At 42.3% G+C, this 23,894-nt stretch overlaps 1 protein-coding gene across 4 annotated transcripts in view; it reads right to left on the minus strand.

Moving 5' to 3' along the window:
• Window positions 1-23,894, minus strand: part of fgfr3 (fibroblast growth factor receptor 3) — a 76,712-nt gene that overhangs the window by 15,929 nt on the left and 36,889 nt on the right. For 2 of the 4 annotated variants that reach the window (XM_088637995.1, XM_088637986.1), the window contains exons 5-8: window positions 17,018-17,190; window positions 8,290-8,413; window positions 7,383-7,573; window positions 2,650-2,794 (exon numbers count right to left, since the gene is read on the minus strand). In XM_088637995.1, coding sequence (XP_088494121.1) covers window positions 2,650-2,794; window positions 7,383-7,573; window positions 8,290-8,413; window positions 17,018-17,190 — 633 coding nt within the window. Of the gene's footprint in view, window positions 1-2,649; window positions 2,795-4,331; window positions 4,483-7,382; window positions 7,574-8,289; window positions 8,414-17,017; window positions 17,191-23,894 lie in introns of all 4 variants that reach the window. The other 2 variants (XM_088637977.1, XM_088637968.1) reach the window with 1 other exon arrangement.

Here is a 23,894-nt window from a genome sequence, read left to right on the forward strand (position 1 = left end):
AAACCTTAGCACCTCTTAGTCTGATCTTTTCAGATATCAGGAGCGAAGCAGGGCTGGTACTACTCAGTACTGGGACAGGACAAGAAAAATTAAGTTGCTGCTGTGAGTGGTGTTAGTGGACTGGTAGGTGGCACTATTACTTGTGGATCCACATTTCCAAAAGGCTTAAATACTTATGCTGTACTTAAGATGCTGGAATTCCCGTGTGTTAGAGGCATGTAAACAGAGGTCCCGACAGCTTGGTTCTTAAAGATCCCACAACTGTGTTTGCAAGAATAGGGACCTGGCTAAATTCTATTCTGATCTTGCATAGTCTGGCCTTTCCCCTTAACTCAATTGGTGAAGCTCTTTCTCAGTCCTCCACTTGAACTGCTGTGTATTGGGGCTGCTGGAGGCTGCACTATAGGCAAGGTGCTTTGGGATCCTATAGGACGAAAGTACTCTATAGTAATATGTGCATTCATTTTAAGACATGGCTGTCCTGGTCCTAGAGGGCGTGTGCTGGTTTTCTAAGTCTCTGTAAAGCAGCAGTGCCTGAAGAGCTGGGACAAGCTGACAAATTGGTTCCTGTAACCAGCCGATTTAGAGGTAACTTTCTTGTTAAGTCCTGAGCAGAAATAAAAACACAGAGATACGCTGGCCCTCTGGGACCTGGACTGGATAGCCCTGCTTTAGAGTTCAGTTTAAAGGTGTTATTGAAGTCAATTCATATACATCACGAATTTAATAGGAAAATATTAAACCGTGAAAAAGCTGCCTTGTCATTACTTTGTCCGTAAAAGCAAATCACACATAATTTGTGCACATCGAGAAAAATACAAATAAACACTGAGACTCCAATTTTGCTGTATTCCTGCGGGTCACAACTATACAGGCAATTCCTGCGCAGCCCCTGCCGGTCCTCTCTGGGGAAGTAATTAAACTATTCATTGTCTTAATAAGCATCTTGCTTCCATAGTATCTGCAAGAGTTTGATGCTAACATGCCATTTGGTGGGATGCTTAAAAAATAAAAAAAACAAATCAGCTAGCCTGAGAAGCAGTAATTAAGGAGCTGAACATAATGGGATTGTTCTGCTTTTGTTCTTCACAGCTGGGTAGAACTCCATGTGGCACACTGTCCTTAATGAGTAATTATTTCTTGGGATACACACCTTTCTGGATGGGGTGGCATTTTCAATTGACTAGCAACAGCTTGTGTTACACACCCAGGCTGGGTGAAAAATGTTGTCAGGCCATATCACATGGGTTGGGGGATGAAGGTAGTACCTCATTCTCTGCCCCAGTAACAGACTTTGAGCACATGTGAATTTCTGATTCTGTGCCTTGCCGTTTCTTAATTAGTGAAGATAACTAATCAACCTAACACATAAGAGATTGCTGTATTCAAAATGCTTGTATTTGTTATTGAATGAAACAAATCAAAGCTGAGACTCTATGCTTTTCATTTTCTCCCGCCAATGAGAAAAGGTAATTATAAATGTGTGCTTTCTTAGGGAATAATGCTAGCAGGACCAAAGTGTAATTTCCGAGTAACTGCTGTAAACTCAGCGGGGTTTCATTAAACAAACCTCATCTGTATGATTCAAAGAAGGATCAGACCCTGACTCAATTAAGTGCTTTGCAAATTGTCAAAAATCAGGGTGCAAACACTAAGAGTAGTCTCTCATTCTGCTCAGCAACTGTATTAGGTCTCAGATATTACAATCTGTTTTGGCAGGGAGCACCAGGGAGAACATTTTTACTATTAAATGCAAAAGCACTCTGGAAATGCTGAAATAATGGAATTCTTTTCTTCACAAACCACAGGGACCACTAACACAAGCCCTGGGGACATTAATATAATTTAAATGGTAAATGTGTCATCGTGTCCTTAAAATAAAATGTCAAACCTGTTTTGAAATGAGAACTTTTCAGTTTCATTAAGATGTACTCAAACAGCAGGGCACATCCATTCAGAGTTATTCAACACCCTTAATTAGTGTTTTAACACAGTAATACAATTACATTAATATGGACTAATCCACACACTTGTCCAAAATACTGCTTAGTTGTGCAACTGTCAGCAACATTTTATAGCTTAGAAGTCCAGAGCAAATCTCGGGGAGTTACCTGAAAATAGCAAATAGCTTTTGCGAGAAAAACTAGCATTTTATATTTCGCAAATATACGGTAAAGGACTTTTCAGTCTCCTTTCCTATGACTAAAGACACTAATTCCAGGTTATGATACTGAACATAAAGAAGGCTTGATGCTGATTTGGTCTCCTTGCAAACCCTTCATCCCTCCATCCATCCCTTCAGTCACAACATACCGTTAGTAAAAATGAAAAAAATTATAGAGTAAAATGTCAATCAAATGAAGGCGTCTGAAGAAAAACCCAGCCTCGCTGTGTAAAATTAATATCAGAGACTTTTAAGGACATTAAAAATGAATAGGATTAAACTCTTGTAGCTGTAAACATTCATTTTAATTTGCATTCATAACAACCGAGCCTTAATAAAGTCTCTGGCTAACATTCCCTGCGAGAGAACGCGGCGTTACCATAGCAACAAAAAGGCAAATCCATAGAAACAGTCACCACGTATAAAATAAAATCATAATACAGAAGTGTTCTAAAAGGAAAGACCCAAATGGAGAAAGAAAATACCTGGGAGAACCGTCAACCAAGCAGAGTGGTAAGCGTACCCAATAGAATTCCCAGCAAGGCAAGTGTACGCCCCTGCGTCTTCAAAAGAAACATTGGCCAAGAACAGAATTTCTAGCTCCTTATCCGTTGTGTTAATACCTGCCGTCTGGGGATAGAGGAAGAGACAGGGAGAGAGAGGGAGAAGAGGAGAGACAGAAAAAAATGAGTCCGCCTAGGATCCCGAATGAGAAATGGACAACTCCACAGATCCCCCGAAGAGAAAAGGCAAGTAGGGGCGAAAGAGCTTTGTTTACAGCTCATCGCCTCCTGTGAGGTCCCTTTGCCCAAGATGGAGTGGTCAGACCCACCTGCCAGCTTTGCCCCCTGGACATTAGTGGCCAAAGCAGAAGTTCCCCTTCACCAGGCTTTAATACTACCGTCACTCTGTCCCGTCACAAAGCATGCAAACCCACAGCTTTTGATGAAAGGAAAACGTCCACAGTACAACCGTGCGCTTTGAAAAGTGAAGCACAGAAGCATAAGAAAAGGCTGTGACCTTTATTAAGAAAAAAGACTGAAGGGTTAATTTTTTTAGAAATTCTAGAAGACCTACAGCAAAACAAATCTATGTTCAATTAACCTGTATTAAGCTGCATACTCATTTCGGAGAAAAACAAATACTAGCTAAGCCAAACACAGGTACTGTAGTAAGGCGTTACAGGCTCATGCTTAATTGTACTAAATGGGGAAAAGAGAAACTTGGAAGAGTCTGCTCCCAGGTCAAATTTGATTTTCGTTTTTGCTACTCTCCGTCTCTTTTTTTATAGAATCTGGCTCACAAAGACCAGAACTCTGTATTGGTACTGTCTGATGTATTACTCTTTGTGGAACTGTGGATGATCAGCTAACAAGCAGGCTGATGCTTAGAAGACACTTACGAATAAAAAGGATCTTTCTTTATCGACTGTAGTTATAAGTAAGATTTTTTTGTTGTAAAGACTGGTGTTTCCAATGGTGTAAATGCATATTGTATATTTATTTCTATTGCAATGAAGATTAACAAAAAGGAAATGCCGAGAAAACGACCGAGCAACATTTTATTTGAAGATCGTTATTATAGATGAAAGCTGGCAGAGGAATGAGTCAGCTGAGCTGAGCCTTTTCCATTTAACAGGCCCTGGTTCAAATTGTGCTCAGTTCCAAGGACTGGGTTTTGGGGTGCCATTGTAGGGCAGAGAGCTCTCTTGGTAAGGTTTACCAGCAGAAGCCTGCTTTTAAACCAGTTAACTCAGATGCCCTGTGTAAAGAAAGTTGACCAACGACTTTCGGACGATGTGTTCATCCATAGCCTGGACAACAGCAGTGTTAAATTCAAGTACAGTAAAGTCAAATGCAGAAAAGTGCAAGGGCACTGAATAAGCATTCCCATTGTTTTGCTGTAGATTGCCTTTTGAGAGAAATCAATACAAGATGAGACAGGGGAGCTGGTACTTGGAGTCGGACCATAAGTAGAGATGGGTGGCTCTGGAAACTGGTTTCATCGTTAATGCGCATGCAGTTAGATTCATTGCAAAGCTCAGTAAAGAGAGGGACATTGTGCATAAGCTGTAAGATGAATGATGAAAGGTAAGTACACCACATCATATTTTCCAGGCTAACAAGCTGTGTGTGCATTAGGTCCTGGGACAGAGTTCTGAGTTTACCTGGTTTCGGGTTGTGAATAAAAAGCCAGAAGGGATTTTCGGACATGCCTACGAAATTAAAGGCTCGACACCAATATTTTCCCTCGTCTTTCTTTGTCACATTGTACAGAGTGAGTTTATCATTGGCTTCTGTGTTTTTACTTATCCAGGACTGCAGAAACAGACAGATATTTTAGTGAATACACTGTGCACCTGGAATCACATAACACTGTGAACCGAGTACGATTTCCTTTTTAACTTTTTTTAAAGGTCAGGAAATTCTACAGTCAATACCTCAGTAATTTTAACTGGGACATTAATAATAATAATAATAATAATAATAAAAAACAAAGGTTAAGTTAACATCACAAGAATATGCAGAAATGCTTTCCTTAGCTATTTTTAGAAATATACTTAAAAGTGTTTCCCTTATCAGTAAAAGTGATGTCTGTCTTGTACACAATGGAACAACACAACACATTTTTGTGAAAGATGGGACACCTCTCCATTTCCATGCGTTTTTAACACTCAGCTAAGGCCACCAGGATGAACAATGTTTTTGGGGTTCTGCTTAAATAACCAGACCCATGTGAAAAGAGTCAAGTGACCCACCCAAGACTCAAGAACTGTCTCGTGTTTTTTTTTCCTTCTTTTGGTTTCTCAGCATTAATTTTGTTTTGGGTCCAAAATACAACAATTTTGCAGCAGCTGAAATGTTTCGGACCACTTTCCAAAACATAAACGTATGTGAGGAAGGATATATTTGTGACTCCGCTGGGCGCAAAGGGAAAGCTTTAAATTTGAAAAGAATAGGCCCACTAATTCATGTTTTCTTTTAACACTCTGGTGTGGTGACATCCACCCATCCCCAAACCCCATGTTTATATCACGCTTTGTTCCCATTTGCCCTTTTGTTTGCTTCCCATAAAATGAAATGCTGTAAGTTGTCGAAAAGTTTTTTTAAAAAAAATCAGAGCAAATGTTGTTTCAATTATCCGGGAGTCGAAAATAGAATGTGGAGACAAAATCGGAGCTGTCAGTGGTCTGTCTCCTCTGCTGACTCTGCCCGTCCTGGGCTGGTTGTAATTTTTTCCATGGCTTTTCAGGAGACTCTCCTCCACTAAATTAAGCAGTGCATCTGAATCAAATGAATTTCAGACTGCTAATGGGGGTTTCTGAAAGCCACCACTGAGGCGTTCCTGATATTTCAAACCAGATGTTAGTGTTTTCGTTTAGTTATTGGAAAAAAAAAACAGGCCCGCTTGACTTTGTTCAAAAGGAGTCCTCCCGGTTTCTTCAAACAGTAAAGGGGGGGGAGAACAGCACGTCTCTCTTCAATGTTTTATGCTTTTCTGTGAGAAAAGAAGAGAAATCTCTGATTTTTAGTTGAAGTCCATCCCACGTGAAAGAATTTAACTGCAGTTGTCCTGGTTTGTAAATGGTGAAAAGTCTTGTGATTTCTCCCAACGGCCTTTTCCAACTTAACTGAAATGAGCAGTCCCAAACGGCGGGCGACAAGTTTAGTATGAAAGGTACGGATCCTGCAGTACAAAATACGAATAGTTAAATGACCTCCTTTTAATATTTGAAAATATATAAATTAACATTTTAGGAGCTGTATACTTAAAAGTCTCCGGATGTTACTTTCTGATTGTGTGTATAAAAGATTTGCAGGGTCATGGTGAAAGCAGATGAGAAGCTGGATTAAGCAATCAGGGGTGCATAGACATTAATACTAGCATGTCACTCTTATAAACAACTGCAAATACACACAAATTGTAGACAGGCATTATGTACGTTTGTAACAATGTAACGGTAATTAATGATTTAGCAAGAATGAAAGAAATCCTGGCATTCTGAATAGGAATGATGCAACAGCAGGATCACTCCTCTGTTTTCAGCGGGGGGTTTGCTCTGAAGGCAGTGTTAGAATCCAGTGACATCACTGTTTGTACTGGAATGAGCCGTGCTTCTGGAAAATCCTCCTCTGGCACACCGAGCGCATTCCTCTGTGGATCCTGTCGACATCCTTAGCGCCTGATCTCCATTGTCTTCTGAGATTCCGTGTTAAAAGCCTGCCCTTATCAGCTTAAAGGGGAAATCTTTGGATTTGCTTTTCAGATTTCCACAGCTGCAGGCATTGATTTAGTCCTCTTTGGCTGAGTGTCCAAACGTGGGATTTAATTAATTTTCAAAGTTAGTTTCCAAGCATAAACTTTGGGAACATACAGGCCTTTTGGTGCTATGCTCAGGCCTTTTTAGTACCTTTGGTAGGTCACTAAAAGAAACTAGCATGGCCTTACTATTTTAAAATAAGAGGACATGGTGAATGAAAGTAAGAATTCATTGAAACGCTGGGCAGCCTTACTTGGATAATAATATAAGAACATAGGGACAAGTTACAATCAAGAGGCGGACATTTGGCCCATTAAGATAATTTGAAAGTAGCTAACTGATCCAAGGATCTGAACCAGCCCCTTTTCTGAAAGAACAGTATCGGCATCAACAACATGGCTGGGTAGCTTGTTCCATTCTCTTATGATCCTTGTATAAGTGCTCCTTATACAAGAGTTCTCGCATGGACTTCCAATATAATTGAGACAGTTTTTGAGCCCTGCTCCGTTTCTTAACAAAATCAAGACACACGTTAACATTGACCCAGGTGTTTCTGATTATTAGAGCCTTTTGGCTGCCAAACCAGCTGATCCTGTCCAACATTTCCCCTTCCATGGCAGTTCTGTAGTTACATTAATTTTCTCCAAACATCCTGTACACATAACTGGAGTAACAGTTATCTGCAAACAAAGCAACAAATCCAGTGTTGCGCTGGGATCAGGTTCTCCTCCCTGGGGAGTAGTGTTTCTGTTCATGAGGACCAGAGGAGCCCACAGGATCAGACACGATCAAAGAGAGAGGCTCTGAGAATGTTAAAGGTTCAGGAACAATCAGGACAGTGACTGCAAGGCAGTTTCTGTCATTTGGTTCCTGGTGGCCGTAGCTAAAACCCCCCTCACATTGCTCCGGACTGCCCCACCCCACTGCCCTGGCACTCAGTCCACGGTTCTCACTTACCTTGAGTATGCTGACATACGGCACCCCATCAGGGCCGTATCTGCTGCCATTGACCTCAATGTGTTTGAGCCACTGAATGTGAGGCTGCGCGTCACTGTAGACTTTGCAATGGAACTCCACATCGCTGCCCACCACGACAGTCTGGTTGGCGGGCAAGCCGGCCTGCAGGATCGGCCGGTGGGGTGAGCGCTCTGCGTGTGGGCGCGACAGGAGAGAGGGAGCGGGAGAGAAAAAGCACGATGTCAGTTTATCCCCCGTTCGCCCACATTGCAATCCCAGGCAGCCTGAGCCAACAGCAGCCAGTCTGAAATGAGCTGATCACCTGAATCATCTTTGCAGTGCTGAAATAAGCAGGTTTGGTTTGTTACCGGTACAATTTCGTTTGGGAGGCTTCGGCAGGAGTGTCAAGAAGGCATGTATTTCTCAAAGAGCTGAGGCTATAGGAATGCTGGGCAGCTGCTGTGGTTCAGACTAGACTGACTCGTTACAAATCCTTGATTGCCTTGATGAAGTGGACATGGACAACAGGAGACAGCGTATAGACTCAGCTTTTAGAGAATCAATCAGGGGTGAATTATCCAAGCCAGAGGCTTCTTGATCTCAGGCACTGCTGTGGTTAAGCTCTGCCAAGCTTCTGAGGACCGACGGGATTAGTCTCCTAGGTAGTGTGGCCCCCAGCCAGTCACTCCGGCAACCGAGGTGCTTAAGTAACCAGCACGGCGACTGGGGTGCAGCAGTCGTTCTGCCTCGGCACACCGCCTGGCTCGGCGTGGAGGCTGACACACTCCTGACAGGGCAAGAGCATCAGAGCCCGCGAGCAGCTGTGCTGCTGCGCTCTCTGCCGGGGCCCTCTCAGTGTCTGACCGCACCGACACAGGACAAACAGCACCAAGTGGCGCCGCCTCACCTAGGACATCCAGCTGGTAAGTGTGGGTGATGGTGCCGTACTTGTTTTCCACCACGCAGGTGTAGTTCCCTCGGTCGGACGGCACCGCGCTCTCCATCACCAGACTCCACTGCTGATGCCTCAGCTGCCAGGGATTGGGACAGAAAACAGGACGTCAGAATAAAACACCTGAGCGCCGGGGGGCGGCGGGGATTTCCGCTGGTGGCGCAGACATGAAGTGGCTGGGGATCCGTTTTTTCCATCTTCCCAGCTCGGCACAAAAAACAGGTTCACAGATACAACCCTAGTGGCTTTCCAAAGAAAAGAAAAGCAACATGTGCAAAGCAAGATCAAGCAAATGCTTTTTCCTTTGAATAAGCTAAGTAGGGGCTAAATAATGCCTTGTACAGAGCGTCTTTAGTGCAGGAAATGGGATTCAAATGGGATTAGCAATTTTCTATTTATCTAACCTTGTATCTTGGCAGTGATAACAGAGGCCTAGGTGACAGATATTAACTGCTTGATCTGAAAAGCTGCAGCTGACCAGGTTGTAGCGGCACCGTTAAACTCTTCGATGAAGGTGTGACATATCCAGGTGATGAAGACCTGGACAGATTGACCAGCTACAGTAGGGGAACCATGGTTCAAGTCCAGATGGAATGAGGGTCCGCCAAGCACCAAGAACTGACTTCAAGACACTCTAACAGGATCAGAACCCCAAACCAAGGAAATAAACGACTTCAAAACAGAAAGAGCCGCTGGCTCTGACATATGGGGGGACACATTCAGCAGGGTGGGATCCTGACAATCAAAAGGCCTGGCACTACTGTTTTCAGCTATAGAAACCCCCAAGCACTAAGAAACACAAAGTGCGAGAGGAGGTAACAGTCCCTCTGTAAGGAATCATAAACTTCACCCTTCTGAATTTATTTCAACCAGGACAAAAAACCCTCTCTGATGTTGCTGTGCTGAACATGTTGTATCTGGGTACTAATTTAATTTGAAAAAATGACGCCCATTTAGCATCTTTCCATTGGGAATATAGCTTGAATAATTAAGATGACAGTTTGTCTATACCAATAGAAGCAAGAGACTATGCTGAAAAGACTCTGGTGTATCAGACTTTGAATATAATCATGAGAGAGAACTTTATTCATTACTCCTTGGGTTGGAGTTTCCATTCCACCAACATCCAGCTGAACTATACAGCAATTGTTCTGTGCACACAGGTTTCCCGCAGCCTTTTAGATTTCGGTCTGTCTCGGCAAATGAAATCATGTTAAGTTACCAATGATTCGTTTAAAGCTCCCTGGAATGTGTCACAGAATTTCAAATAAGGCAGCAAACAAGCTATTTGCAGCAAGGCACCAGATGTGTGATGACTGAAAACAGGTCCTTCACAGGCCTGGCTATTCATTAGACTTTCTCCACTCTCTGTGGGGCTGTGGCAGGACAGTGTGGGGCCTCATGGCTCATGAGACTGGCACAGATTTTCCAATAAGCTCTGGCTAAGTCACGGTTGCAGGAGGGCTTGCCTGAAACATGACGGCAGATTTGTGCAAATCGAAACTGTGGAGTCTGAGGAAGGGTTTATTTGCCCGGATTTACATGAGGAATTCCTTCACTCTGAGAGACACTTTGAACGGGGTCAAGTGTAAACCCTTCTTCAATAAGACCTGTTCCCAGTGTGTGATAAGATAACTACAAACTAAGATGTTTTGTTTCAGACAAAGCAGATTTTTGGAGGGACATAGAAACAACAACAAACTGGAGACTGGAAACACTTTGACTTGTGTCGTCTTATTTGTCTGCATCCGTCAGGAAAAAGAAAGATGCTGAAAACTTTTTTGTGGTACTTACGGAAAATCCATCCATTTCCTAACCGCTATCTCTAATACAGGTTTGCTGGGAAGCCTGTGCCCATCCTGTCAAGCAACAGGCACAAGGTTGTCTTCTTGGTTATGGGTGGTGTAGTGGCCTTGTGGCTAAGGATCTGTGCCTGTGGCTGGAAGGTTGCTGGTTCAAATCTTGCAGCTGGCAGAGGAATCCTACTTCTTTGGGCCCCTGAGCAAGGCCCTTAATCCCAACTGCTCCAGGGGTGCTGTATAAACGGCTGACCCTGTGCTCTGACCCCAAGCTTCTCTCTCCCTGTCTGTGTTTCTCATGGAGAGCAAGCTGGGTTATGCAAAAAGACAAATTCCTAGTACAAGAAATTGTGTAGGGCTAATAAGGTGATCTTATCTTATCTAAAAGCTGTAGATAATTTATTCTAAGAAATTAAATATAATGCATGGTTGGCTTGAATATGATGTTATATTTCATCAGAAACTCAAGCAGACTTTTTAATAGAGGAAATATTTGCGTTTCCTTTTTGATATCTATCGGGAATCAAAAAATAAACAATTGAAAGCTCACAGTACTGAAATTTCACTGCTTCCCTCAGAGCACACATAGGACAATGCTGGGCGGTTTCAGTTTTGTATTTCTGATTTACACTGAAACAACTCCTTCGGGTGATCTCTTAATCTTTCAAAAGTCTTCAGCCACTGCTTAGAAGCAGTTAAAAAACAACAGGCTGCTTTGAAAATAATCAAATGGTTTGCATTTATGGAGGGCTTTCGAAGAATTTAACGTTGGTTACAACCCTGAATAACTGAGCTGAATAACTGAATAACTCTTGCAGCCATCAAATAAGCACAACTCCTGTGATACAGTTATGTGGTAAATGATTCATATTTGAAAGATGCCCTGGAGAAGCTGATACCTAGAGTGTCACATTTAGTCACACAATGTGACTGCTTTCACGGCACACCACAATGTAGACTGAGGCAAAAACACTTTTTCTGAGATCACATGGCTACTCTCCCTCCTAGACAGGACAGGACCAAGGTGAAAAGTAGCACTTCATCACACCTAGACAGCTTGCTTTGGGGGAGGAAACCAGACCACCTGGTGAAAGCCCACGCAGACACGACATGCAATCTCCACACAAACAGATGCAAGTGAACCAAACTCTGAAACTCAGAGGCTGCTGGGATAACAGTCAGTCAACCTGGCAGTGCCAAACAAATCAAGAACAAGCAAAAAGACAGGGAAACTTAAATGCAGCAGGACTGCACTGGGCAATTGTACTGCAGCTGCTATGCAGACAAAGTAGGGTGTCCAGTTTTGAATGGCCATTTCCTATACACAATAAGCCTGTACAGACTGTTTTGCACAGCTCCTTATGAACTGCATGTTTAGTTAAGTATGAACATGCCACAATAAATGTGCTAATGTGACTGCATACTATAAAGCCGATTCAGCTTCTTAGCTTACAGAAAACAACATACAAAGATGTACTTGGTTCAGATCATGAAAATACAGGCCAGTGCATTAAATGTGTTGCCAATGTTGCAAAATGTTTAACCCTATGTTCAATAATTCACAAGTCATTAATAGCTTGACATGAGAACATACAATGATATGAAAGACACAGTGCACCTTCCCTTTAGTTTTTCTAAATGGAAAAATGAAATACCTCTGTGTAAATATTATGTCTTGTGTTGCTAGCAGTTGCATGGTTACAGTATGCAGGTCTAAACCATGCATGAGAAAATGAGTCAATGTAGTGCACAGTACAGTAACAACCTACTAAATTATGGAGGTAATTACAATTATTTTGGAAGGGGATAAAGATTTGTCTAATTGTGGTGCGATGCAAGGCATGAGCTCCATATTTGAGAATATATGTCGATGTGATGCAAGCTCTATTGGCATAACAGCTTTCGCTCTCAGAGTGAAAAGTCCCTCATCAGCACCTTTTTGGGTGCCTTTGTGCATTTCAACAACATGAGAAACTTTTTACAAAAATGCCTGGTTTATGCACTGCAATAAAGCTGAATTCCTAAAAAGCAAGACACTGCAAGTGAAGTTTCCACACACTTGACATGTGATAGTACACATGCAGCCATCAGCTCGGTTATCTGAAGATATTGCAAAGCTTGAATTTACTCAGATATTAATTATTTTATTTCTTTCAATGTCAGCCAATTCACTTAGAAGAAGGCGCACGGATCAGGACCCAGGCAAATTTCACACTGCAGCTCAGCTTCTTTCAGTCCTTTCCAAACGCAACAGCACTTTGGCCCACAAAAACCTTTTTGCCATTTTTTCTTGCAGCCCCTCACCAGACCTGACTGTTGAGCAGGTCCTCGTGCTTCACTGGGTATTAAGATCTGAAAAGGATAATTCCACTTGCTGAATTACCCGAGGTTTACCTAACGTGTAAACAGGCTTCACACGATATTACAGATTCCAAACAGGATTAAAACATTAATGAGCTTATTGTATAAAGTCATACAGATTGAAAATCAAGTCTGGGGTTTTAGGGACAAGTAGCATGAGAACAGATGTGTTTTGGGGGTTTGAGGAAAATAGGAGAGGGTGAGCTGGTTAAAGAACACGTTTTTTATCTTAATTTAACAACACAGACTTATTAAAATTGCTGGGGCCACTACTGCCATTTATCCCTTCATTAATCTGTGTGCAGCCTGTGCAATAAAGAGGTTTCAGTTCCCTCACGGAGAGGAAGTAGAAGGAATTGATCAGGTCTTGGTTTGTCAAGCTTGGTCATTAAAACTGCTGTGCAAAAAGTGGATCCTTTGAAAAGCCCGTTTTCCTGTTGCTGGGTCCAGGTCTGTCTACCACTGAATTCACCACACAGGATATTCTTTCATTAAAAACAGACGTTTTGTCGTGAAAGAGACCCAGAAATTAAAGAGCACGAAATGCTTTGGTTGGATGTGTGTTTTATTTAAGTATATACTCCAGGACAGGCACCAGGGCAAAAACTAAAAAAACAAAACACGTTATACAACTCCTTCAGAAGAGACTGGTACAAACCTTAAAAACAAAATCTGTGTTATGAAGAAATCTGTGAAAAGGTGGTTGTGTGCCAGTTCTCGGCTGAAATACAGTGACGTTGCCTATAAAAGGGTATCTTTTCTTTACCATGCTTGTGGATCTGCCAGTCACACTACTACAAGTGAATCAGACAAGAAGGAAATATTTTCACCCTGTATATTGTAGCCTTTCATAAGACTGTTTAAAGATGCTTGATCCATTTGGACTTAAGAGTTAATACACTGACTGCTAGTATGAATCAGACAGTATGAATGCTGCGAATGGCATAGATTCACCTGTTTCATCAGGAACTCCTATCTAGCTAAATCTAGCTTCAAGACCTGGGACCCATTTATTAATCTCACAAATCTCCCCTGGCCCCTGGGAAACTTTTGAGCAGACTCTTCACGTTTTGAGTGGCAAGTTCTCCTTCTCAAGAACAAGACACCATTTTAAAGATTGACTGTCTAACTGTAGTCCAAATCTTAATTTGAGGACTCCTGATTCAAGCTTTCTCACTCAGCTGAGAACCAGGCTGTCTACACTGGGAGACAGTGTCTTTTCGCATTGCACTGCCCAGATCTTTTACTCTGAGCTTTTCTTTTCTCTTTCTCTCTTTCTCTCTTTCAACTTCTCTTATGTGAATTCTAGGGCTCTTGCGCCTATCTGCAAGACATCTAGTGCTGCTTTGGTCTGGGGGGAAATGGAGACATCTGACTTCCTACATATGAGGACTATAAAAGATGGGTTTGATCTTGCTCAGTCACATCACCTGCCCCTGTCCCCATTCTCATATGGGATTCCCCTATTCCTCCATCTGTCTGGCCAGTGAATAACCTTCTCCTCTGTAAGGAGTGAGAGTTTCAGGCCAATGGGATCTGAAAGCCAGTTACAAAAGGTGTACATCAAGTGTCACCATCTATTTCTCAGAAGGAATTTAGTAAATATCACTCATTGCAGGTGCTTATCGATATGATCTTAAAGCTTCCATTAGTTCAGGCTGTATTTTTTAAAACTAATTGGGAGTCAATTAATAGATTTTTCAGCTAAAAAAAAGATTCTTGAAGAATGTTTTGGAAATGTCCAAAACTCACTTGGAACAAGTAAATGAAACGACTCAAGAGATTTGTTTTTCAGACACACCAAGGTCCTGGAAAATTCACTGTACCTAGTTTCAGGGAGTGAAAAGGAAAAAGATGGTAGCTGTTAAAATAGTTCCAAAAATTTATTTCTACTTGTATTGAATTTTCAGGAATTAAATGCAACATTAGCTTTGCAGCTGCGTGGATATCAATAAAGCAACTGCATTACTTTTGTCCATCCTTTAATCCAACCCTCAGCATGCTCTCTGCTCCTTCCACACCTGTTGTCTAGTCATGGTGAGCAGCATTGTCGAAGGAGATGTGTTTTTTAGCTACATTCAAGTGACGCATAACTGCATGTTCTGCATCCAAGCAAGAGCAAGGAAAATTTGATCTTAGCTTAGCCTCTAGTGTGTTTGCAAGAAGATCTTATTAGACCCTTGCTGGCTTTGCTTTATTAGAAAAAAGAAACATTACTTAATAAGTGAGGTACTGTACACATACTCTTAACACCTCATAGCAATGGGACACATCCCATCACTGTTCAGAAATCCATACTGAAGACAACAGTAAGCTGCTGAAAGGCAGTAAAATTACTGCAAGTATTAGACACCATTACTGCCTAGAAATTATTGATGAGTTATTAAAAACAAGAAAGCATTCAGCAAAAATTTCCAGCTCACAGCTCACTGCAAAATCTCCAGCCCTGCCTGTTAGGAACAGTTTGCAAATCTGTGTTTGACTTCCAGTACCCTGAAATTTCAGACTAGTTCGTTATTAAAAAACCTACTAAATCTTCCTTTTAACTTCCTCCCACATCTAAAGAAACCGCATAAACCATACAGAATCTAATGGTGCAAAGGATTTAATGAGGTAAACATTTAATGGGGCTTCATAAAAACTGAAATGTTTTGAGGCGCAAATTTGCTTCAACTGCTTGTCCAAAACCAGGGTACCGTAAAATGTTGCATGACTACAATATAGGATACCAGAGTAATTATCACATTGTTCCGTGACAGATCTTTGTATGCATTAAAATAGAAAAATGTATCTTCTAAAAGGCCTATTTTTATAGGAGAGCAGTTTTCAAAGGCATTGTCCAGCCATCAGAATTTGTCATCGGCCCATCCATAGGCTGAAATAAACTTATCACCCTGACAGGCATTCAGCTCTGCTATGCAGATTGTGTGTAATGACAGGTTTTGTCCAAAGATAGTCAAGCCTGTCAGTCTGTGCATTGACCCTAATCCTTTGGAAGTGACACAGACCTTGTCCACCAATCACATTAGCTCGTCTGTCATCGTGACTGCCACGGGGGCAAAGGTCAGCCATCGCTTTCTCAAGGTCAACATCGGGCAAGCGGGGAATGCTAATGGCTTCAAACAGTGCGTGTGTGGGGGGCATGTAAACATGCAATTAACTTTCCACCACTCACAGGAAACCTTATGCAAGGTTTCATTTGTGTTCCTTGTCCTTGGAAATATACTGCAAGCATAGGCACAACAATAGACAAAACATTACAGACTTACAGACAGGATTTTTTAACATCTTTCTAACAAATGTTTGAAAAAAACAAACATCAATAAGCCTAGAAAGCAAAGCTAAGCTGTGACTGACCACTGCATGCTTTCCCAAAGCACAGAATACAACCACTAGAAAAGTCATTCATGTCAGAGAAACTGTGGTGAACAGTTACAACAATAGTGCTGTTGAACATTTTACTGCATAGCGTTATGTGACACACATAATAGAAATCGACAATTCCTTTTTTAAAAAAGAAGAACACTGGGGTTAAGAGCTGACTCAGTGTGCTCTTCTGAGCCCAGCAGGTACACTCAGATTCCAAAGTTTGAAAAAACGCGTTTATTTCGGCTGAAAAACACGTTTTGAAAAGTGTGCTTTTCGACTCCTATTCAATGTTATAAGACATATTCAACCTAGCTTCTGCATGTTTTTAAAGAAGTATGAGGACAATAAAATAGCACTAAAATCAATCTAGAGTTTCATTGTGTCTTTAGGGACATTATCAAGATGATCAAGATGAAACTGGGAGGTTTCTTCCATTTAGAAGACCTGTGACTTCAGGCTGTTGATGGCAAACACCCACATTCACGTTGCATTAAGGTATGTCGGTGATCTCAATAAATCTGGCACAACTACACAAGGTTTATTTTCCTGAGTTATGATGGTCTGGTGTTGGCGGTACAAAGAGAGATGGAGCTGTGCTGTGGGTCTGAATTTGTTGGGAGGCCCTCCCTCCTAGTCTCGGTCTGCCAGTTAAATCTTTCAGCCCCTCTTTTCAGCAATCACCAGTTCCGGTTTAACCCCGGTCATCGTTCACAGTCTGAAACAGGAGATCAGACTGATACCAAGCACCAGAATATGGAGGAAGAACTAGCTCTTGGAGGAAGCAGTTCTTCCAATGCCTTGAACTACCATATAGTACAGCATATGGGACTAGAACCAGTATACAGACCTAAAACTAGAATATAGATCTAAAACTAGAATATGGAACTAAAACCTAGAACTACAACTAGAATATGGAACTAGAACCAGCATATGAAACTAAGTGTGGGTTGCAGAACTAAAACTAGAATATGGAACTAGAACAAATGCAACTAGAATCAGAATATAGAACTGCAACTAGAATCTGGAACTGGAAGCAGTACATGGAATTGGAACCAGTCTATGGAGGAAGAATGTCTTTTGAATGAGAATGAAATGTTAACAACCAAACAGCCGTGGTGACGGAGCAGGGTGAGTGACAGCAGACGGCCCCTCACCTTGATGCCCCCCATCCTCTGCTCGCCCCTGAACTCCTTGCCGTTCTTCAGCCAGTGGATGGTGGGGGTGGGGTTCCCGGCGGCGGCGCAGCGGAATTTCACCGTATTTGCCGCCGGGACCGCCAGCAGCTTCTTCTCCATCCGGTCGGGCCGCGTCCAGTAGGGGGCCTCTCCTGGGGAGCGAGAGCAGGGCTGGGTTAAAGAGGGCAGGAGAGGGCGGCAGCCCCAGCCATCGGCTGTCAGTGATGTTCAAAAGGGGGTGATTTTTAGATGGAATATTGACCATCGAGGGGGACCCCCGTATCGCGGCACTTCTGGCTCTGACCTGGATTTGAACAAAGTTTTCCACAGGACTCCGCCTCCTAGGGCCTTTGACAAAAAGAACCACCAAGAGCCGTGAAATCCATTTGGCAATGTGGGACAACTTACAAAAAAATAAAGAGACCCGATCGTCTGCGTGTGCAGTTTTGAAGATGGGTGAAATTGGATCAATGCAGACATAACACGAAACAGAGAAGGTCTGAGTCCCTGTCTTTTAAGGACAATCATTTGTTATTTATTTAAAATTGGTTTCAAGTAGTAAGAGAGCCAACTTTGCTGAATTTTGAATGAAACATTAATGCATTTTTACTAAAAATAATGTGTGTGGCTTACAAAGGGGCATTTACAGCATTTAAGCAATGGCAGTAGGCCTAAAAAAGCTGGAAACAGTGATTTGATCACCTAATTAAGTGCCTGTGTCTCCTCCCCTGTAAAAAAAACTGTCTGTTTTTCTCCTGGGCTGTGGACTTCCTCTACTGTAGTGTACCCCGAATTCTCCAACACAGAAACTGCATGTTTGTTTTAACTACTATGAAAAATAAACCAGCAAATCGGATTCAAATCAGATAACTGCAGTTTGCAAGCAATTTCTGTTGAGCTGAGACAAATCTAAAAAAAGACCCCAGATAAAACACGAAGACAGAATTATATAAAAAAAGAACGAGCTTGTTTCACTGGTCCGCAGAGTCTGGATATTAGTTAGATTAAAAGTTTTCAGCGAGCTCTAACTGATGGACTGAAGATTGATTGGCTCCAACAAGCAAGACAAAATGTTATTCTTCACTTTTTTCCCCTACTGACAGCATGTAAAAAAAAGCAATTACAAAACCGATAAAACTTCAACCAGCAATAAGTTAAGTCAATTTGAAAGGAGGTTGCAATGTTTGTAGGTCTTAAGTGGTGATGAGCCAGTATCCCATGCAAGTTTCATCTTATTTTCAATTATCCTAATTATTCAAAGGAACACAGGATAATTTTCCCAGAAGCCAATTAGCCTACTAGCATAACTTTGGACTATAGGATGAAACCCACATGAACGGGGGAGACCACACAGACACCCCAAGTCCAGAATCGAGCCCACAGTCCCAGTACTGTGAGGCAGCAGAGCTAACCTCTGCACCACTGCACTGCTCCATTCAAAACTATCGACAACATCCAAAACACCCCAACATTTGAGAGAAAAAAAAGCAACAAATAATCTAAATGGCGGAGCACATTCAACGTTTCAGTGTTTTGTAATGTAGTCAGTATAAATGCAGGTACTTGGTAGAACAACGCACTGAACTGACATAAGTCAGTTTAGTCTGTTATTCAGAGGTATGGTAAACACTACTGGCTTGTCTGAAGTCAGATGTCTTCCAGCAAAATGTTTTTTTTAATTCTGCTTGATGTTTGGATGGGATGAATTTTCAGGGGGAACAGGCAAGCCCTTATTTATACTGTTAAATAAAGGGCGGAAATCAACAAATTAAAGGCCCAGACGATGCTGTGGAAACTTCTGCTTCAAACATGACGAAACACCGAAACACCACAGCTGTGCCGCCTGCGGACGGAACACGCACTGGACCTCATTGGCACTGAGCAGAGGTGGGTAAAAAAAAAAAAGCCCAGAAGTCTGTGTGAACAAGCGCTTTCCAGCACACCGAGTCACTTCACGTCTTAACTAAAGGCTTCACGCGGCGTGCGAGCTCTGACACCGAGTCTGGCTGAAAAACAAAGGATTTAAAAGGACAAAAAAAAACATTAATCCCTTCAGAAAAATAGAGGAGCTTTTTCAAAGCCTGCACAAACAGAAACAGTCACAGTGAATGGCGCAGTGCAGATAGCTCTTGTTTGGTGAAAAATTGGTCACGCACCTGAACTGAATTCCTTTATACTCAATGCTGTAGATTCCTACCCACCTTCCTGTTCTCTTGATTACCGACAGCCCCATCCCTTCCTTTCCCAATCCTGCATTTCCCTAGCAACTCCTGCGCGAGCCCCGTTTCCGCGGCAATCAGAACACGGAGCACCAAGCCTTCGGACAAGAAAAGCGAGGGATTGCACTTTGCGTTTCTTCAGGAAGTTTGTGTAGGTTTAGTACGTTTTTTTTTTACTCTGCTGCTGGCACCCTGTGTGTCTGTGCTGTATCCATATGTACAGACTTCCTTCCAGGTGAAACAGAGTCTGTTTGAACATAATACAGGTCGCTTAAGAAAGGATGAAGAACAAAAACACAAATTGCAAAGCAGTACTGTTTTAAATTTACAGGCAGGACAGCACTACCTCTCGGTTTTGGAGACCTGGATTTGATTCCTGGGGGTGCTATCTGTGCGGAGTTTGTAGGTTTTCTCCATGTTCGCGTGAGTTTCCTCGGGGTGCTCTGGTTTCCTCAGAGTCCAAAGCCATACTGGTAGGCTTTTTCCCCCTGATAGCTTCTGGGAAGAATGAGTGTGAGTGTGAGTGTTTGTGTCTTGTGTGCCCTGCTATGGACTGGCATCCCGTCCAGGGCGTACCCTGCCTCGGCCCCGGTGCTTGCTGGGATAGGCCTTGGCGCCCCCATGACCCTGAATTGGGTAAAGCAGGTAGAAAGGGGATGGAAAGATTTACAAATAAATTTAAAGGCTGCAAAGTCGCCATCATAGAAAACGTCCACGCTGGGATGTAGACAGAAGAAATCCAACATTTCAGCTGCTGAGACTTCTTCAGGTGTGTGCCACTAGCATTGTGTTTCTTCTTCTACTTTTCAGCCTGGAATTAACCTTCACTTGTTGCTTTACAGTCAGCGCAATCAGACGCAGGTCCCCCCTGGGGCCTTGTTTTAATTTTATGTTAATGAATTCTTCCCCTAAGCCTTCTGTCCAACCTCCTTTCAGTGAAGCGCTGCATGTTCTAACACCCCCAGGCCGCCGGCACCAGCAGCCCATATAAAGTTGTCTTGTGTTATTTCTGGGCGGAGCTGGACAGGAGAACTCACACAGTGTGGCCAGGCTTGATAAATAGCACGCCTGTCATGTGATGTCTTTCTCACCCAGCATGTGGGCAGAAGTGTAAAACTAATTCATTTTCACAGCCCCCGAGGCAGCGCCAGAAGGAAACAGACCTGCAACAGGTCACCGTGATGCCGAGCATCGGAGAATGCCGGCCTTCTTCGAGTCAGAAACGTGTCCTGAAAGGTTCCCTGAGCCTCTCATTCAGTTGATGCGTGCTGTTTGCAAAACCCTCTGGGAGTGATACAAGGGTAGGAGGGAGAGTTGATTGTTTATGGAAAGACTCTCTAGGACTCAGTGGTCATGGGCCGAAAGCCGGATTTGAGCCCTGAATAGTGATTTGTTTGAAAAAAGAAAAACACAGAACACAGGAGCCAGTCAAAATCAGCCTCTTTATGGCTTAAGGCCCTGTTTAGCTGTTTAGCTCACCCCAGTCTTTCTCTGAGGAATAAGATGGATTTAACATAATAATACAAACTGCAACCAGCTTGGCCCAGCGGAATTAAAAGAAACTTCTATTTAAGAAAGTCGGAACTAAATAGATTAATTAAGTTACATTTTCCTGCTCACAGGACTTGGAAAAAAAATCTAGCTGTGTGTAACTGCTCAAATAACAATTACCTAGCACGGGTAACAGGTAGGACCTGACGTTAATTTCATTAGCTGCTAATTGCTCTGTATCCTCGACGAACAGGAAAGGGCACAGACAGAGGGTATCAGAGCATGCTCCAGTTCCTGAGGAAAAAACTTTGATTTACATTCCTGCTGTTAAGACAGTACATCGGTTACATAACACACATAATTACTCGCTGAGTGCAAGTGGGTTTTTTAACTTCCCATTTCAGACGTGGCTTAACATTTGACTGCTTGCTTTTCTGAAACCTGACTCACCTGAGGTGATGGTGATCATTTATTTCTATATACTTGTTGCCAGCGATAGAGAGCCAGCTATGGGTTAATTTGTGTGACCAACCAGGCATTTTTTGCCACTGGTGTTCAATCGGTTGTGTGTATGAAGTACACACTTTAAATGTTAACCATGTGATTTCATGTTTCTTTGAACCAAAGTTTACTTTTGGCTTCTTTGCCTTTGTGTTTAACTTTTATTAGAGCACAGGGTTTTTTCAGCTTTTTAAAAAACTTGTAATTGATTATTTACATGTATTTGTTTATTTTAGACCTTTCATTAATCTTAAATATATATTTTTTATCAATTAATGTAGAATTCATTGCACGTGTGCTTTTATTTTTAAAGCTTTTATAGCAGAGACTATTGAATGTTAGCTTTTTCTGTTGGTAGAGAATCGGCTGAGTCCTGGACAGCCTTCACTCATCCTTCACTGTTAGGATGGGACTACTGATGTATTTGAGTCTGTGCCTGGAGATGCTTCTTACCAACTGTTAAATCTATTCACACTAGTTGTGTGATGATTGGTGTGTCCCTCATACACCTTTTCATTCTGATTCTTTTTGCGTTTCATTCACTCAACTGTACAACTGTACAATATTAATTGTTTTTCTCACACGTATACATACAGTTTCCATCAGTGTCCTGTGATCCGTGTTTTGCTACGGACGCGGATGAAGTACATTGGGTCGACATTGTCAGTGCCTTTAAGGATTTAGAATACTTGCTTCAGGTCCCCTTGTAGTCTTTTCTGTCAAATAATATTAAGTTAGTAAATTATTGATTAGTAGATCAATTCTCGCTGTCTGTCACTTTTCAGTTCTTTTTATCTTTTATTTCATCGTCTTCCATTCCTCTAGGAATATGGCTTAAAGGTTAAAGTTTAAAGGTTGCCCAATCATCATGAGCACTGATTGAACCGTATGTCATCCTTGCTGAACTTGACTGGACAGACATGACTGAGAAATGAGTGAGGACTAACTATTGTTTCATATCTGTCAAGTGTTAGAAACTGCACCAGTGCTATTTCAGCAGGCTTCTGTTGCCTACATTTAAGATTATTTGGAGAATTCAAAATGTGTTTTAACTTATCCAGGTGATCCAGGTGGATGCTGCACGTTGGTGGTGGTGGAGGGGAGTCCCCATTACCTGTAAAGTGCTTTGAGTGGAGTGTCCAGAAAAGCGCTATATAAGTGTAAGCAATTATTATTATTAATATTATCATTATTATTATTATTTCGTTGTACCGTGATATAGGGGGCTTTTTGCTCTTTGCATGCATAATTAAGAAAATTAAGACGGGGGCAGGGAGTTGGGCTTTATGGGTCTTGAATCATTTGTTTTCTTGTGACACATGACAGCAATGCAGAATTGCAGTCTGCAGAGTTAATTGCTGAAGTGTGCTTTAATGCCTTCAAAGCGCTGGGGACTCCACAGCAGGGCAGTAGAAAACGGCTGAGCTGGGTATTTCCATGCCCGTCACCATAAAAGGAAAATCAGCCACCAGCCATTTCTTCTGGCTGCATGTGACGTGAAGATGGGACTGAGAGTGAAAGGGATCGAGGAAACATAACTTTGACTCGTGCCTTCTTGATCTCTTCATCGGGAGGGTAAAATGCCCCTTTGAAACCCAACTTACATTTAAACCTATTTGAAAAGACAGGGTTCCGGGAGGGAGATTAAAAGATGGAAGGACATGTCACAATAATATGGTATGTTTGCAAGGTATGTGTTTTCTCATTGGAGCTGCCATAGAGTAATGAATGGCATGGTACTGTACGAGCAACATCCCTGAGCATGTCTTTGGCTCTGCTGACCCCAATTCTCTCCTGTAGCAAGAGGCCAGGATGATGCATACATTCCTTCTTCGTTGGGAAAGACATTTCTTTCTGGAACTTTATGGAAGGCAATAAAGCAAAGCAATGTGCTGGTTGATTATGTCTTGCTCATGTTTATTGCACCTTCCCTTAGAAAATACTTCCATTCTCATCCAGGTGCACACACGTCTCTGCCCATAGCTGTTCTCCACTAATGCCTTCTGCATACTATTCAGTTTCTCGCGCTGCAGTGTTTTTTCAACAGACACCACTGCTGTGAAGTCTGGAACACAAGAGATTATGAGAAGACCTGATGTAAGTATTCAAAATCCCAAAAGGCACTGACAAAGTCAATGGACTACTTCGCACTTCACAATGAGGACACAAGGGGAAATTAAGAGGATGTGCAATTAAGACAGACACTCCTTTACGCAAAGGATAGTGGGTGTCTGGAACAAGCTGCACTGCAAGCCCTGTTGTTGAAACAAGATGGGATCCTTGGATCATTTAACTACACTCGAACACTAACATTATTCTGTCGAGCAGAATGGGTGAATGGCCTCTTATCCTTTGCTAGTTCTTTTATTGCCCTTAAGTGGTGGTACTTATAATTTACCCTTTACCATAATGTTTGTCTGCTTTCCTCAATAAGACAGAAAGGATGGATGTAAAAGGAAACTTTTGGAAATCGTGAACCTCAGGGGTTTTGCTCGCAGTGCATCACCGCTCAAATAAAACAGCGGTCAGCCTGAAGTGCCTGGACTGGTGACGAGCAGCAGACCCTGAAGCCGTTACAGTACATCATGTAAGGTAAACGTGATGGATCGGCTCCTTGTCTAGAAGACTACACTGTGAAAACAAGA

The sequence above is a fragment of the Lepisosteus platostomus genome, chromosome 1, assembly GCF_059453375.1.
Source record: "Lepisosteus platostomus isolate fLepPlt1 chromosome 1, fLepPlt1.hap1, whole genome shotgun sequence".
Classification (NCBI taxonomy): domain Eukaryota; kingdom Metazoa; phylum Chordata; class Actinopteri; order Semionotiformes; family Lepisosteidae; genus Lepisosteus; species Lepisosteus platostomus.